General features: G+C 42.2%; 1 protein-coding gene across 3 annotated transcripts in view; it reads left to right on the top strand.

Annotated features, from left to right (window-relative positions):
• Positions 1–18,992, top strand: part of bcas3 (BCAS3 microtubule associated cell migration factor) — a 351,541-nt gene that overhangs the window by 82,934 nt on the left and 249,615 nt on the right. For all 3 annotated transcript variants that reach the window (XM_076075476.1, XM_076075477.1, XM_076075478.1), the window contains exon 16: positions 10,850–11,000. In XM_076075476.1, the coding sequence (XP_075931591.1) occupies positions 10,850–11,000 (151 nt within the window). The remainder of the gene's footprint in view (positions 1–10,849; positions 11,001–18,992) is intronic.

The following is an 18,992-nucleotide window of genomic DNA, read 5'->3' as shown; positions in this document are numbered from 1 at the left end:
ACAAGCTGTTTACTCTGAAAATTAGCCTTCCCCTGTACTTTTAGGGCTTTTAAAGCGACCAAAAATACACAGTGCGAGGAATATGAATCTTGGCCGGCGTTCGGGCCCCGCCAGAGACCTCTGTCCTTTTTTTACACGAACCCTAATAACTCAATCTCCACAACCACTAAACCCTCTTATCACTGGGTGCCCGCCACTGCACTCATCATTATTTGATTTTCAAAATTGGAAGGTAGAGATAAAGAAATAAAGCTGGCTTGCCATTACACAGAGAAGGCACTTGTGGCTTCAAGCTTATTGCCGACCATGTGAAAAGTGCATGCTCTGAAAAGCCAAAAGCCTTCCATTGTCACTGGATCAATAGGTTTTACATCCCACCTTTGTTCTGCTGCTGCAGTGTCCCCATCATTTTTTGCTTTGCTTTATTTTTCTCTCATTTCACTTTATTTTTTTCTTTCTTAAAGGAAGTAGAAGCGTTACACCAGTGTCAGGCTTAACAGGTCGGTAGGCAAGTTGTGGAACCTGATTAGTTCCAGTATACAAAATATATTCAAAATATCACCTTATTTTCTACTGACTGATCGTTAGTAGGTGTACTGTATAAAACTGATACTACAAGGCAGGACATTCCTCAAGACATTCAAGGACAAATGCAATGTTGTCTTCAAGCAAATGCAATAATCACGAGTCGTCTTTGAGCATGACATGTAAAAGTAACATAGATTTCATTTTTAAAAAGGAAGACACCTTCAATCCTGTAAAAGAAACCTGGTCCTTGTTTATTCCGATCATGCCTAAGTGTGTTTGACACACCATTCATTTAGACTCTGCTGGCTACATTTGGATCAAATGGGCCCCGTGTTTTTTCTCTGTTGCAGTCAATCAGCATTAGAACAGGGTTCCTTTGAAATGGCGACATCGAACCAGATCTATATGTGCGACAGCAATGTGTGTGTGTGTTTTCGGATGTGGTGTGCAGCAAGCGAGGGCTCGGGATGTTTGATTATTGATGTAAAAAAAGACGGGGCTGCTGTGATAAAAACAAATAACAAAACAGCAACCTCATTAAAGAAAAGAATGGACTGAACTCTGCATTGACTGCGGGGAAATCACCGTTCCTATTATTTAATCATGAAGGAAATGCCGAACGTTCCAGTTTGACATCATCATCTTCATCCAGTCGCTCATAAAGTCAGTAGAGGACGGCTGCGGCAGCTGCGCAGACGTCTTATTATCTCCTCTCTGCCGGCCTTATTGTTTCCTCTCCTTCGGACCACTGGGTTATAAGAGGAGAAGCATTTAGAGCCAGACACACTGACGGATGCAGCCAATCTCCTCTCTGAGCGGGAGGTCGACTGAGGAGGCTTCACTCTGATCTGGTTGTTATCACTTGTAATGACAAAGGTCATTTTGTTTCAGATGGAAAAAGAATACTTGGAAATACCAAATGTGTTTGTTTTGTAATACATATTTTATACAGGCAATATGCAATTAATTCCTTGTGTTGTGTTCCGGTAAATTATGATTTAGTCTTGTCTTCTATTTTTTCCCCCTTGTCTCATTGATGCTGGTTGCTGGTCTCTTTGAAGGCATTGTCATACTCTGGGTCCTCAGGAGAGGGACATCCAGGCAAAGACAAAAAGTAGCTCAGTGCAGGGCACAGAGGAGGTCTGCACACGGTCAGGCTCCAGATATACGTCGAAAAAACAGCAACTTCAAAAGAGAAGTGAAGTGTTTAGTTGGAGCCTAACCGTTTGCAGTAAGTAAAGAATAGATAAAGTGCAGGTGTAAGAGCAAGAAATGCTAATAGTAACAAGAGATACTGAATTCAACTTAAAATCAGTTATTTTCAATATTTATGAAATATGTTTAATATTGGTCCAATCCTATATCAAACATTGTACGATGTCTGTATATGGGTTTCAAGATTTCCTGCGTTACATTTTTTTTAAATGTATAAACATAATGTTATTAACTTCACATGTTGCATACCACTTGTGTTTAGGCCACACACTTTAGTAGCATGCATCAGAGGGGGAGAAAATAAGAAGAATATATAATATAAATAAGACATTGTCAGAACTTCTTTACATGTTCTTCTCTGAAAATTCTGGGATCTTTTTTTTCTTTCATTGTCCTATTTTTTTTCTAATTAACCCGAATCTGGATTTATTTTCATTTATTGTTGGACTAAAATTTGAGTCCGCTTTTCACCATTCATTCCATATCTCATACATTTTATTTCCATTTTCTGATTGAGAACATTTGAAAGAAACAGCACAAACCATCTGATGCAGCCCGTCTTGCTCCAACTGTCTCTCCCTCCCCTGCTCACTCTAAATTGGTTTGTAAGTGTCTGTGATGTGTGTGTGCACAGCACGCACCCCCCCCAAACACAAACACACACACACAAACACACTCCCCCTCCACCCCTCTCACACCACCCCACCCCACCACCCTCTCCTGTTTTCCCAAACATCCAATCATTAGCTATAACCCATCCCTCTTTACTGTGAGGTACTAGCTCCTTGACCCGAATCAGATGACGGCACACACACACACACACATAATGTTGGGGTGTGAGTGTCATCTGATCCAGTGGGGCTGTGTGACCCCCACCCAGCTCTTCTTGCCGGTGACTCAGTCCTGTCTGATGAAGCCGTGTAAATACGGACATGCTGTAAACGTGGAGATCTGATTTCAGGATGCTGTGTGTGTGTGTGTGTGTGTGTGTGTATGTGTGTGTGTGTGTGTGTGTTCCTTTCAGATGATTGTCCTCTTCTGCTTGAGTTGCTTGTCTTAAGTGTGCATGGGTGTTTTAGCATGTAGACATGCTCTGCTTCTGTATTGCTGTATTTCCCCCCCCTCTTCATTACAGCACAAACTGCTGTGAGCACCATGCTTGTTGCCATATTCTGCATGTTTCACTCTTTAAATCAGAAAGAAACCTTGTCCTGGGGATTTTATTTGTACTTTTGCTGTTGTAGGGTGTCCCCCTGACATGAGAAATGTCAATGAAAATACAAAACGTTGTAGAAAAATGTTCCCAAATAGGGCTGTTAATAAAAGCTCCCCCGTTAGCGTGCGGTTTGGGAGCGGGGGACCGGGCAGGAAGCCATTTTCACACAGGCCGGCCTGACCTCGACTCTGAGCTTCAGCTGGAAATAGCAGACAAGCAGGAGCGGCGCACAAAGAGAAAAGAGAGCGGGGAAAGGGAAAGCTGAGGAGATAGATCCCTCCGCCGCAACGTTACCTGAGAGAGAGGAAGAAATAAAGAGAGGAGGAGGAGGAGAAAAGACTTGATGGCTTTTCCACCAGTCTTCCGATTCCTTTGCAAAACAGTAAATCTTGTGAAGTTTATTTTCTTTGCAGCATCTGTGTTTTATAAGGGCTCTTTTAATTTGTTTTTACTCTGTCCAGTGGGGGATCCCCGCTCCTTCGTCTTTTTTCTTCCCCCTTTGTGTCGGACCCTTTTTATTCCTCCCCGCGTTCATCGCTGTCTCTTCTCCTCCCTTGTTTTTTTCTCTCTCCCTCTCTTTGCGCCCCCTTTTTGAAGTGAGTGTTTTAATAATGATACTTTGGGGAGCTGGGATGGTAGAACAGCTTTCTGCTCCTGCACAGAAAGACTACAGCTCTCCCCCCCGCTCCCACCCCTTCATTCTTCTTCCTCTCCCCTGCTTTCATCCCTCCCTCCTTTAACATGTCTGGGAAACTTGGACTATCAAGGAATAAATGGGTGAAAGTGGAGATCGACTGATAGAGCTTTGCCGATGTTGGTCAGTTACCAAAACACTATTTTAAGTAGCGGTGGTGACGCCTTTAAATGTTGGTGCCAATATACAGCTTGTTTCAGTACCAATATAAAAAATGTTTTTTGATACTTTATATTGACATGTTTTCACCCTTTTTTTTAAAATCAACAAATAAATATTTAACACAAATAATAGACTATATAAAAAATAAACATTACAATCTAACATTCCCTGATTTAAATCATAGAATAAAAAAAGCACTTTTCATGAATCTCTAGCTTCATCTATTTTCTTTAATAAATAATATTCTTTTGGCATTCAGGTGTTATTTGTGTAATTGTTCTGTAATTAGAACTAGTGTGACTAGAGTTCTGATATTAAATACATGAGTGTGTTATCAGTCCTTCCACAGGATGTATTGAAAATTGATTTCAAAACGGATTCTGCAATTGACTTTTTTTTTTTTCTTCGTGCAATTATTTGCAAGTCAACATATTTTTTCAAACATATGTTTTAGAGTACTCTCACACAGAACGTGAATTTTACGCATCGAAAAAGCGGCGTACTCTTTTTCTGGAGGTTGATTTTTCTGTCACCAACCAATCATGTTGCACACGGTATTATGCAACAACAGGGAGGCTCCGAGGCACCAAAACAGACAACTTTATTACCACTTTCAACTTTGACAAAGGCAGCGCAGACCAGAGCCGCTCCGTCTGTTCTTACATTTCTTGTTCTGCAACTAAGCAGGCCTGCGGGTGAAGTTCCACTTTAAGTTAGGACTCTCCTTTAGGATCTGTTTGCTCACATGTATGTAAAGCTTTCATGGGAAAATAACTCCGGCTCTTATTCAGACATTAACGTAAAGGGGTGCGTACTGTATGAAAGGGGCATACTTCAAAATGAAAAACAAAACAGATAATCAAACCAATAATCCAGTGCTTGCTTTTTTTACAGGACAACTTCATGCTTAGGACATATTATTGTCCTTATATTTCGGTGCCAAAGTATTGAGATTTTGAGCTTCACATACTGTGTGACAGGGGTTACTCAACACAGCCAGTATTTTAATGTAACACGCTTGACCAGTCAAGAATAAAAAATATTTATAATAGTAGTTATTGGGAATTTGCTTTAGGGAGAAGGAAGGCTCCTCATTCCTGCAAGTATGAAAAAATAAAGCAGAGCATTCAGTCACCAGACCACTATTGATCCAATTGATCACTATCAGATTGTTAAAACCAATTTTGTATTTATATTTATCTTTATTTCTTATGCAGATTACCATCTAATTGACATTTGTGTATTTATTACATGAATATAAAATAATGAATTCCATTGACTGTTCCAAAGTACAGTAGAGGAGTCTTAAACACTTCAAATTACAGCACTGTGCAAATTAAATGACTGTAATGTGTTTGGTTCAAATACACTATTATACAGTACAGTAATATATATAAAATATAGCTTACTATAGTTCAAATTATTATAAAGCTATAGCCTAAAACGGTATTGTGCTGTTTACAAATACAGTAACTTCAGTAGTGCCAAGAGGTAACTAAGCCACAGCGTGGCTCTGGTTTCACTGTATTTCTACATTTTCAAAGCTTCTACAAGGAACTTTTATTTCGTGGTGATTTTTGCAGTCCCTGTGGACAACATTGGTAGTGTTTCCAAGCACCAGAGTCCCTTTACAGAACCTCTCATTTTACTGCAGCAGGGTCTGACAGTCTGCTCCTCTCAGTCCTGGTTCTGGTTCTCCTGTGCCTCGCTTCCCTGCAGCGGGCCCAGCAGTACGGCCTGGGTCTGCAGCAGTGAGGAGAAGTTCTGCTCCTGGCCGGAGGAGGAGGAGGAGGAGGAGACACTGCTGCCGGGAGCTGAGCTCTCCTCTTCCCGCCGGAGCTCCTAACTGCAGGTCGAAGGCTGCAGTGAAGCCGGATCTGGGTCTGTCCATGGTGGACCGGTCTCTTATGGAGGCCCTGCTGGAGTCTGAGCTGAAGGAGTTTCTGGTGAACTGACAAGCATTAAGAACAACTATATGGAAATAGCAGATCTTCTCGCTGATGGTCTCGTGTAACTATGTCGGTCATATAGAGGCATCGGTATTATTACCAGTATGACTGAGACAGTTTCTTAACCAGTTAAAAGCTCCTCACAGTAACTTTAACAGGCAGGGAAATAAAGCGCAGGCTGTCAGTGTCAAGCTGCTGTTCTTCAGATCCAATATCATGGAGTAAAAAAAAAATAAAGTATGCCCACAGTTTTACATTTTGTCTATATGTTGTCATGTATGAAAGGACCCCAAATGAACATTATCAGCAGATTACCTGATTACATGCGCATAATAATTGAAACAGCATTTGTATAGGAATGATTCTCTCCCGAGCGTTTTGATCACTATAAGCCGTTTCCACTGTGTTTGATATTGTTGCAATGAATCATTTTTCGTCTGAAGAATAGTGTGAGCACAGTTTGTGGGAGTTTTCCTGTCTACAGACATTTGACCTGAAAAGTCATTCCACTGTCAGAGAATTCTGCCCTTGGAACCAACAGTTCTGACACTCTGACACCCTCACTGATTGTTTATGAAACTCAGCCAGCCTTACTCAGAGGAGTTTTACTTTTAATGATCCATGAATTAGATGCTGTTGCAGAGATTTTACACTCTGACAAGAGTCCAGTTGTATGATGCTGGTACAGTTTTTACAGCTATTGGATCTCCATTCAGGAAGATGTGTTATCTTTTTGGCCGTTAAACTTCAATCCAAAAATATCTTCAGAAGTCTAGTCAAAACCATAAAAGTATTCCCTTGCGGAGACATTTTTATTCTTGTCTTCCGTACTCGGCCTCCCTCCCTTTTTCTCCCCCTGCGTTTTACAGCTGCAATATCATCCTCAGGTCCAAGGTCTCTACTTATTCCCAGAGCATCGCTCAACATGTCACCTGCCTAACCTGCTGCCTCCTAACCCGGCTCCTCTCCTGTCCACTTTTCTTTTCCTTTGACTGAAATATCCTCTCTGGCAAAACAATTCAAATAAGACACAGTGTCCGTGTGGACACACACGGTCTTCAGAGCTTGTCCTTTCGCACGTCGGCTCCTCATTGGAAGCCTCCTGCTTGTATCGGATGCAAATTGGGTATTAAGAGAGGGGAGAGAAACATGAGATAGCGTGACACGGAGCGGCTGAGGAGAGAGAAAGAGCGCCAAGGACAGAGTGAGAGGCTTAATGCGAGAAGAGAATGCAAATACTGTTGAGACAGGGAGCGATGGGTGGACGGATGGATGGAGGAGAGCTGGATGGATGGTTGGATTAAGGGAGAAAGAGAGACGGGGGTCAGATGACAGTGACTTTTTGGCAGGGTCAGAGTTTTTCTCTGGACGACGGCGACGGAGCTAGATTTGCATTGATGGATCTTCTTTCCATGGGGATGTCATGTATCAGTGCTTGGGCACATCACGCCCCGGTCATTAATCAAATCATGGCCTCCGTCTAGAGTCTATCTTTCTGCCAGACGCTTCTCATCTGTCTAGCTCTCTCTCGCTCTCTCTCTCGCTCTCTCTGGCTTCCTCTCACCTTCTTTGAGCAAAGACTATGTTTTTCAGTTTTGATTTGATACAATTAACACCCTGATAATGCAGCGATAGCTGAGGACATGCAACACGTCTCCACAGTTACATTCCAACAGGTCATTTAAAAGAAGAAACCAAAGCTCCAACACGAGTGGTCGTGTTCGGTACAGATGGTAATGATGTTGCAGTGAAGATAACAGATGGCGATGAATATGGCAACAGCTCTTTAATATTCAGACTCGATTTTGTGCTCCATGTATTTCGGTGTCTCTTTGGCTCCAACCTGAATGGGATCAATAATATCTAAATCAAAATGTAAATTCTACATTGTAAATCTCTTCTAAGTGTAAACCTATATGCACACCCTTTTTGTCTGTTTTATAAAGCACGTGGTTCACATGGTTCTTTGTAAAATGATGGACACATGCACAGGCCTGACTGTCACTCCCACTGTCAGCCATATATGGTTGTAGACACGCCCTTAATCCATCGTTTGCATATGTCTGCTCCACCACTCTCTCTATGAAAATAACAGCAAACAAGTGCATTTTCACAGGATGGCATTTAACAGCCATCCTTACCCGCTGCTCCTACTCCTAAGGAAGTGACAATAACTCTCTTTATATCATCAGCAGCACCATCTTAATCATTGCCGTTATTTGTCTGAACTGTACTCATTAATGATTGACATTATAGCACTCATATCCATTTGATCTACAATAGAACTGAAAACGAAAAGGACCTAAACACAGGAACAATGAAACCATAAAAACAAAATGAACAAAGTTATTGCAACTTTTCAGTTTTCCCATTTCTGATTCATCAATTTGAGATCTCTTTGACTGAAGACACAAACCGGTGAGCGACACAGATGCCATTCAGATGTCCACTGTGTTATGACATATCTCTATGTTTATGTGTCTTTTGCACTGCGACTGTTTGTAGCTTGAAGAAAAAAAAACATAAAACATTTTACACTTTAGTATGTAGACTTTATGAAAGTTGATAAAAGTTAAACTTCTGCGTGATAGAAGCTGAACCTTGTCTTGATCAATGCCCTCCGTACCTTTACTCAGTCCGTCAACAACTCCCCGCCTACACAAACATGCACGTCACACTGCCATGCTGTCTGTCTCTCAGCCATCCGAGCTGTCTGTCTCTCAGCCATCCGAGCTGTCTGTCTCTCAGCCATCCCAGCTGTCTGTCTCTCAGCCATCCCAGCTGTCTGTCTCTCAGCCATCCGAGCTGTCTGTCTCTCAGCCATCCGAGCTGTCTGTCTCTCAGCCATCCCAGCTGTCTGTCTCTCAGCCATCCCAGCTGTCTGTCTCTCAGCCATCCCAGCTGTCTGTCTCTCAGCCATCCGAGCTGTCTGTCCACGTATCGGCTTCTGCCGGTGCGTGATCTCCAACACGCTCCACATCAACTCGTCTTCTCTGTCTTCACTGGGGGGTTATGACGGTTTTGGACCCCTCGGCCTTGAGTGACAGCACGGTATGCCCGTTTGGTCAACAGTGATCATCACCCCCCCGTCTCTGTCCGGCCACACCTGTTCTACAATCCACAGGCTTATTTTTAAGGGTGGGGGGGTGACCGCTAATAATACAGTGGAGCAAAAGTGAAATGTCCATTTTGAATGAGGATGCTAAATTCATCGACACCCCCAATCCTCACCCTCCCCTCTTAGGTGAAGCACCATTATGGCTTTTCAGGCTGCTTCCTGTACAGATTTTTTTTTCTCTGGTCCGTCCTCTCCCCTCAACACAAAAGGTGGCCGCCCAGGCTTTGGGGGGGTGTAGCACTTTTGAAATGTGAAGGGCTTTCAGGAGCTGCCCTGGTACAGACCTCTGTTAGTCTTACCAAGAGGAGCAGAAGGAAATGAAGGACAGGTTTGTGTAATGGTCTCCTCTCCCCCCTCAGAAGGTCACGCGGCATTGTAGGCCAGCGGAGGTCTAAAAGACAGCCCTTTAGAGGACCACAAAGCGGAGGTTTGGCAGGACTAATGAAACTCAGAGCTCCACATTAATGATCTAAAAGACTGGACCAAAACACTCAGCAGTCCCTTTCCGCTCGCATTCAGCCTCCTCTTGATCGCTCCTTCCAAATAATGACCAGGCACTCTCCTCCTCTACCTTTATTGTAACCTTTGATGTCCGCCTTGTTTTCTTTGTCTCCGTGTCCCCCCTCCCTCCTTTTCATTCCTTTGTGTCGCGGCTGTCACTCATCTATTAAGGCAACAAATGGAACAAGGAAAACATTCAGTGAGCGTATTGTGGTGCACCCACAGGTTTGCTCTTTATTTATTTTGAAAGCACTTGAACTTGGAATTTTCCTTGGGCTGCCCAGCAGGGTACACTTTTTTAGTTGTAGCTATTGTCACAGGATTACATGGACATGTTTGTTTGTTAATCCGCATTTCTCCTCCCCTATAGTGCAATGTTTCTATGGGACTGTTTATATATGACTGTTTACATATTTTCCCATTGTATTATAATAGTGATATAATGCATTTAAAAGGAAAAAAAGCATTACACTGCTTCCACTACTTCCCCAGTAGAAAGTAGTTCCAGTGACACTAAATTGATCATTTCAGCCCCAACTGAACTTGGCTGACTGTTGTTAAAACGTAGCAAGAAGCAAGCTATTCAATCTGTCATATATTTACCCAACATGCACACAACAGCATGTCCAGCTTTTCCTGCCGGAGATGATCTGCCTGCCTTGCAAATAAATAGTGTTGAAATGTGTTACCTCCAGCAGGACGGAGGCTGACTGAATGCGTTAAGTTGAATAGTGTCTCCTGACGTCGCTGCTGAAGTTCATCAGGCCTTTAAGAAGCCCTTTGACATGCTCTGATTATGTTTGGCTGGAGCTGCATGAGATATGTGAGATGAGATGTGTGTCTTTGGATCGTCTGTGTGTGTTTTGAACCCGTGTGTAGGGCCTGTTGATTGGCCTTGATTAACAGACTGCCAGGCTCTAGCAGCAGCTAGGGCATTTGTAATGCAGCATCTTGAGCTGGTTATTTCCAATCATTCCGCAGGAGGCCTTGAACCTGTGTGTGTGTGTGTGTGTGTGTGTGTGTGTGTGTGTGTGTGTGTGTGTGTGTGTGTGTGAGAGAAAAAAATAAATATAAATATAAGAACACACACAGTCTTGAAACAAGGCTTTTTTTCTTGGAAAGAAAGGTGTTTCCGTATTCTAAACAAGGTCTTCTGGTTGTGTGCTGAATGCCTAGTCAGCACTTTAAAGTGAGGTTTTATTTAATTCAAACTGAGCCACGCAGATAATTAACATGTGTAAAGCTGGAAAAGGAACCAATGAATTATGTATAAAATGCTGTACCAGCATTCACAATTGAATTCTCTGTATTCTGCCAACATTTCCTGAGAAGGCTCTTGATTGACATATTGGTCTGTTATGTTCCACTGCAAATCATTCAAAAGGAGATTTCTCTGACCTTGCTGTCCAGGGAACATCCAGTACTGAAAATACTTTTAATAATCCTGCATTTCTGTGTGTTTCCAGCCAAGCTGAGCAGCCAGGATTCATACAATAACTTCACCAATAACAACATGGGGAACCCGCGTCTGTCCCCGCTGCCCAGCCTCACTGTGGTGCTGCCTCTGGCTCAGATCAAACAGCCCATGACCCTGGGCACCATCACCAAACGCTCCGGGTAGGTAGCACATCGCACACACACACACACACGCACGTCTAAGCTTTTGTTCTCCACAGGAAGTCCAGTTCCAACGAATACTTCACCCTCAAAATGATCGTTTGTATATTAATAACCCTGAATTCTTGAAGAGAACTTTGCTTCTCTCTCATGCCTCCACTGTGAGCGGAGAATCAAAAGATTCTTAATGAATTGCAGCAAATGGAGGCCACGATTAATAACAGCAAAACTATATCAGAACATCCGTTTGCAGATACAGTAATGATCCCATCACAGAATCCCTGTCTTGGTGGGACATGTCACTGCACTGATCTCCTCTGTAGGGTTAGTCTTCACTTCAACCCCCATACTGAGCATTTATAGGCCAGCTTTATACACTTAATACATCATTATAATACACCACAATGTAGCTGTAAGCAGAGACACGGATTATTGCTTATTGTGTTATTTATTGTGTTTGTCAATGATTGTAACAGTTAATGAATGATGACACAGTATAATCATGTTATATTGACAATCACTTTTTTATACACCAGTCCCAATTTTATTTCTATAAAAATTGTGACTGTATATATTTGTATAAACATATATATATATATATATGCATAAAACAATTAGACTGTTTATATATCTACTTATATCTGAATGTTCTTATATCTGCTTGAAACTACATTATATTGTGTACTACGCAATTATATATAGTTTATTAACTGCCTACAAATATAAAGAGTTTCCTTATTTCTGTTGTATGAAAATACAACAGAAATAAGAGATTTATCCAAAAGAGTAACATTTTACCTCATGTTAGCTCTATATACAGTACTATTAAAAGTAACTTTTATATATATATATATATATATATATATACATATAATGATGAATTAGACTCATCTTTCGTCATTGTGGTCATTTTCAAGAAGAACTCCCTTTTGTAAAATAATCCAGGTACAATGCACCACAGAGTCTTCAACTTAAAGCCTTAACATGTGTAAAAGGGTTATTGGCAACCTCACAAACTCTACTATATTTACAGTTTGGCCACTGTTGAGGAAAATTCAAATCACACTGTAGTACATCCTTGACTTCAGTCTGTGATTCGCTGTCTTTTTCCATTAATCACATTGTAAAAACACTGTATTGTGTCAACAGTAGCCCTGTCGAGGCCAAAGCTTTTCCTCTCACATCCAGCTGATGCTCATGGACTTCTTTTGTCTCAGGCCACCACTTTTTTGCATAGGGTAATGAAGCAGAACACACATGCGGACTTGGTCTGTGGGCTGTTTGGAAAGCAGATAAAACACATCATGCATATCAAGAATAGAAATGAAACCCTAAAATCATATTCAAGTCATATCCAATGCAGTGTGCCCCTGCTTCCAGTGAAAGTATTAAAGGAAGAGAGCTCTGCTCTCATGCACCTCTGTCCTCCGTCTTTTTCTTTTTTTTCTTTTTCACCTGGATCTTCGCCATGCATTGAAATTTTGTAGTTTTAAGACCATCGGCAACTTCAGGCCTCTGCTAAGTGCATTTACATACAGTACAGGTGGCTCCACAAATATGGGGAGATTTTAATATTTTTTTCATGTCCTGTTTGAATGGTAAATGCCATAATGATTCCAGCAGACGGCGAGGGATTTATTCCCCGTGATATTTGATAAGTGAGCTTTGAGGGTAAAAATAGAGACCGACGTGGACATCAGGCCATTTTCCAAATCATTAAGGTGACTTGCAGAGTTAATTTGGTTTATGAGATGTATTTTTGCTTATGGGCTACTGCGGTGTCGTGCTTCGGTGTATTTATTGTGACCGCTGGATACTGGTGGTTTGCATTTGGTTTAGCAGCTGTATTGTTTAACGTCATACAGTGTCGGTGGATGCTTTTTATTGAAAGGTAAATATGTCCTGATTCACCTTCAATGAGACGCTTCAGGTTCAATTACAATTATCAGTTCTTATGTTCATTCAAAATGGGCTGTTTTTTACAATCTTTTTTTAAAATCTGAAAGCTTTGTTTGTTTTTTCCAATGGTGTTTTTTATTGTCTCCATTCTATACTAAAATTGCTCTTTTATATTTGTTGACTTATCTATGCTTTTTCTATTCTTTTTTTCAGTTGTAAGTACTAATGTACACTGATTTTATAATGCTTTCATTATACGGCCTCCATCTTTGGTGGTGAGCAGTAATAATATTTCATTTCTATTCTTTTTTTATGATGCCTATTTGATATTTGTCTATTTCATTATTACTGTGAAATAAGGGGCAGGGTATTGTTTACTTTGTTGTTGACTTGTTTACAGGGTACCTTTTGATACTAGTGACAATATGATATTAAAAACTATTTGATACCACAGCAATAGATTCATATTAAGATACGTATATTAACAAAACCCATTACCTCAATGAAATCTCTTCTGAAATTGGCAGATTTATTTTTCTTAAATTAGGAACTATCAAATATTATCCAGACATTTGATGTTCATTACTTGAAAGAGTCTAATACACTATGCTACACAAACATTTGTGTTGGTGGAAGTTATTAGTTAGTAATATAGTTGACACCCTTTTACTTCTTGTGTTTTGTGCCATTTATTTTCGGGCTTTTATGGCCTTTATTAGTGCAGCTGCAGAATGACAGGGAAGGGGGAAGAGAGCGAGCGGAGGACACGCAGCACAGGGCCGTGGGCCGGAATCGATCGCTCTACAGGGTGAGCTAGAGGTCGCCCACAAAAAGAAATATAATAAATATCTGCAGCTGTATGCCAGAGGGATCTCTCTACAGGCCACTGTTAGACTGCTATTTGCTTTCATGACTTACTGTAGGTGGTAATCCTTGATATTAACCTTCAATAGAGAAGAACACATCATCTGTTTAGATGGATCTTTAGTTCAACATGAAGATACTTTCTTTGCTGGATGTATTCTAATTGTTTTTACTGCCAACAAATTCAATGAAAAAACCAACAGCAACAACGTGTTCATTTCTAAATATCTCTGGCTCACAGCCTGTCTGTGGAGAGTTATATATATATATATATATATAGTGATGGTAGACTAAATATCAGAAACACCTTAACCGTAACACAAAATAATGAACACAATAAGAAGTGAGCATTGTTCAGTATCTTCAATGAAGGCAGCATTTATTTTAGGGCAGACGTATATATGATCAAATTTAAACAACATGTATCTGATCATTTGCCAAGTCAGTGTTTTTTCTGGAAACAGCCGGTCACTGCAGTTTTAACAAACGTTACTCAAATGGGAGGAAATAGTGCATGTGTTGGGGAATATTTCATTAACCCACATTAGGTGCTCGACTGAATATGTGTGGCAGCAGGATGGTGTATATGAGACTGAGTCAAATAATCTACAGTGCGTGCGTTGATGGTGATGAAGGTCAGCCAGTTGAACACTGTGGCTCATTGATGTGTTTTTAATCATTTTTTGACAATAATTTGCCTTTGACTAAGCCACGCCCCCGCTTCTACTCCGTCAAGCTGTCAGAGCTACGTTACCATGGGGCCCACACTGTCACTAACTGCACTCACCGAATAAATATGATCTAGTATTTGGGAAAAGAACGAGCGATTTCAGAGAGGTGCTGACCGCAATAGGCTTTTAAAGGATTTATCCAGGATGGCAAACCGATTGAGCAGTGAAAACAGACATTTTATAAACGTATATATCTCCTTCCAGCCTCACTGGGTAATGAGTTTCACGTTTAACCACGACTATAGCTCCAAATCCACTCAACCAGCCTGAAAATGAAGGAAATCTGAAGGGATTGCATTAACCCTATGGAGCAGGAGTTAGATAGTTAGAATTCTGCGAATATGCCACATTTCTCGCCCATTATACCTGGTGAAACACCTCAAACAGCTATGCCGGCTCTGTATTAGCAGGCCTGGTATGGGCCAGAGAATGCGTCAGTATTAATGCATCAGGACATGCAGCTGTGCGGTCGGCTCCTGCGTGCACACGGCTGCACCAATACACCAAAAACACACACACACACTGAGTGAAGCAACAGGTTTGGCCCCTAGAGTGGGGGGTGATATCATATGCTTTCACGCTATACTTGCACAGGAGTACCCAGGCACCATCTGTCTGTCTGTGCAGCCAGCCCCCTCTCTCTTTTGTGTGTGTGTGTGTGTGTGTGTGTGTGTGTGTGTGTGTGTGTGTGTGTGGTAGAGAGATGGAGAGGGAGAGGAGCGTCCGGCAGCTGTATTTACACCTGTACGGGCAGATCCCTGTTGGCAGGACGGCAGAGGAACACACCAGCTGCTTAACCTACATTCCCTACCAGGCTGTCTTTGTGTGCACTGTGCCGTGTGACACACACACACACACACACACACACACACACGTTGATGAGGCTTTTACCCCCCTTTGTGTGACCAGGCTCACTGGGAGGATACCGTCATAGACCCCAGCATGCCTACAGACCATAATTGTGCAAAATGCTGCCGTTTTATCTTCGGTTGCCTCACATTTTTAACTTCAAAGAAAACCTCAACAAGTTCATGCAGAGCTCCCTCCTCTTTGAATTTAGATTTTGGTGTTCTCCCCTGTCGAAGGGAGGCAGAGGCGGATGTGGCTCTGCACCCGCCTGATAACCCCCACCCCCCCTCTGGACGAGGCCAGGTCAGGGAGTGGAGGAACACAGCCAAGGGTCTGCTAGTCCTCAAATCTTCTCCTGAGAGTCTCCTGAACAAGGAGGAGTGTCGGCTCTGACTCTGCCTCTGGCTTCCCCTCAGCCAAGTTCGGTAGAAGGTTGGCCCCCGATGAATTAAATCCCAAAGAACAAAAAGACATTTGCTCAAAAAATCTAAAGATTCTCTCCTGGTGAAATGTCACCGTCAGAACTCAATCTGTGAAAAAGATTAAGAGAGAATTATTCAAACAGTCAGCGCCAAGGACAGTCTACTTGTCCCTCCAGTCACCGGACTAGTATGAGGATTTAACTTGTCAAAATGCCTGAGAGTGATACATTTGGGATTTGTAGGCAGACAAACTATTGCACACTTATCCCATCTACACACAATCTGACTTTAATACAGACAAATGAAAATCCAAATGGAAAGATTGTCACACACTAAAACACAACACCACCCTTTGAGCAAATCCTGCTCATGACGGAGTGCAGGCGAGGTAATGACAAAGACAACAGCAAGCAAAGGGATGAAACCCTGTGACCTGCTGCAGATGTGCCCTCAGATTACTGTAATACGTATGTATGTGTGAGGCAGCCCTGTGCTGGAGCCATTGTCTCACAGAGCCTCACTGAGGCCGCAGATAGAAAGGGGCTTTAAGAATGCCCAACGTCACATGGCAGCAAGACTAAGCCATTTGCACAAATCACCTCACTTCCCTCCTGTTTTAATGGCTCAGGCGGAGCTGCTATTAGGGCCAACGGGTTAAGAGATGAATGTGTGAACGATTATTCTCTGGGAGTGGGGTCGTCGCCCTCACAGGTTGATTATGCCCCCTCCCCACCCTCTCCTTCCTCTTTCTCTGCCTCTTCAGTAACACACCCACTCACCGTCTCACAGCCCTTTTACTCCACTGACCCATGTTTAACTCATGTTTCCAAACATGCCACTGACCTGTGTGAGATTCTTCTCCATCGAACCTGCTGGATCAGGCAGTGCGTCACATAACTGGCCGGCCTTTTTCTACTCCGTGGTAAAAACAAACAAGCTCAACATGGTGGACAATTTTCTCAACGTGACTCTTTGGTTTTATTCTCAGCAGTGTGCAATTTGACATTCAGATTTTACACTAAAACTTAAATTATTTCAATATAATAACCCATATATGTGGTGTGCGGCAATTATTCCAGGCTGGTCCTCTAAAAATGACATTCCCTTACAACTAAATAGCAGTGTCCATTACTTGTGATTTCATCACAAATACGTTTCTAATCAAAGTCCAATCTGCTTGAGATGAGACAATCGTTTCCAGCTGACAGCCTGGGTTAGGGTTAGTGTTAAAAGCTTTATTTAGAGCCACAAAGAGCAAAGTGTTTTACTGTGGGAAAGTAGCATTTGTGTTCAGAAAGGTGACCGTTTTTGTAGCACTGCATTTTTTTTATGCTACTGCAGTTGATAGTCTGTAGTTGATACTGTCTACATTGCAGTCATTCTACTGTAAAATGCAAATTTGCTGAATGCTAATTGAAATTTTAACATTTCAATTACTCTTATGCAACTATTGCTATGAGGCTATTATCACTAGCTTTTATTTGTATGTATGCGTCCACAGTGGTCCTTGCTTTAAAGGAGGAATGTGAAATAACGGGTGACTTTTTAAGATGAGTCTTAAATGAAGGCCTCCATGAGCCACAATGCTCCCGCTATTGTTTTGGACTGGGTATTTAGTTCTTCTCCAACTGCCATTAATTCCCATCACTCCGTTAGCCACCAACAATAAATTCCACCAACAATAAGTCCCGAGGAAGTAAGAGGGAGAAATTGAAAGTGGCATCTTGTTAACCCTAAAGCCTACTTGGCCTTTGCTTCCCCCATGGAGAGCTCACCCCATTCGTCCATCACTCTCCCATTGGAGTCCATCCATTTACCCAGCTGGAGACCCAGAGTGGGGGCTCAGTGGGTTCGATAGGCTCAGCGGAGGGCGGACGGGAGAGACCGTCCACCCCCCTCTGCACCTCTTTGATAAGTGGCAGATTACCAGGGGCCTCCATTACACCAACCAGCATGTTCACTTCTCAACTTGCGCTCCAGGAGTAAGACATTCCAGGGCAAATTGTTGCTCCCTGTCTCCCGGAGGAACATTTTTCTACACATCCATGTACCAAGACTAATTGAAGACTGTGTGCTATCGTTAGGAGGGCCCGGGCGGATGCGGCGAAAGCGATAAAATAAAGAAGTGCTGCAGAGTGCTTTGGTTGGCCGGAGATTCTGTTTTTCATGACTAGGGGAGGTTTGCTGGCAGGGACAGAGTTCAGTCTCATCGGACCTTTATTGCTGTAGGGAAAAGGCTTATTTACTGTAAACTGTTTACGGAGCTCTGTCACTATCTCTGGACATGCAGAATAAACACAGGAACACACTCCCACTCCTAATGTCTTGTAAACATTAGAAACACGCACAGACTGACAGATGGACAGAAATATACCGTGAAAAAGACACTCTAGATGACTCCTGCACACACACACACACACACACACTGTGTACTTGTTAACATAATCACAGTGAACACACATTGGCCCACACACACATTCAAAAGACAATGCATGGCCATAAATACACACTCTTACTAAAAAAAGAAGTTGCATGCAAACACACAACTTCTTGTCCTAACAATGCCTGAGTGCTGTTAGTTTTATTGGTGTCCCCAGTTGTTATGGAAATTGGATAAACTCCTCATACTTAAACTTTCTCAATCTCAACAATCAGAACTGTTTCCCATCGTTTTCCTGTATCGTATTTACACGGTTGGATTCAGACCTACGTGTTTCTGCACATGTACCCAATCCCGTTAAAGTTAAGGGAGAAATAAAAAGCACGACAGATGTCCGAAGAAAAAAAAGAAACAAAGTCTGTGGACATGCTGCATCTGCCAAATATATGGTATCACACTTTACAGAGCAGCTTGAGCAGATGAATCATCAAGCCATCCCGCAGGTTTTCAAATCCATCTTAGCGCACGGACATTCTGTTTCCTGCCTCATATGTGTTGTGCACTTAAACAGACACGTCAAAAAGTATGTAATGTGAAAAGTGTGTTTGCTCAAGTGTGCTAGTTTAATAATGGTTTTTCCATCTATCTCTGTACCCCCACCCCCTTCACCCTCCCCCCTCTCATGAAGACCCTACCTCTTTGGGGCGGGATGTTTTGCCATTAAAACTCCATGGTGAGTTTTGCTCTTCCCCTTCTTGTCTCCCTCGGTAGCATGCAACTGAATACCCCGCCACAGCACACCGCCTCCTTTACCTCTCATTTGTCTCCTGCTATATTTTCAACACAT

Source organism: Anarhichas minor, unplaced genomic scaffold, assembly GCF_050575085.1.
Source record: "Anarhichas minor isolate MPS153535 unplaced genomic scaffold, ASM5057508v1 ptg000052l, whole genome shotgun sequence".
Taxonomy (NCBI): Eukaryota; Metazoa; Chordata; class Actinopteri; order Perciformes; family Anarhichadidae; genus Anarhichas; species Anarhichas minor.
The sequence above is the reverse complement of the archived record's forward strand: the minus strand, read 5'-3'. Positions and strand labels throughout refer to the sequence as shown.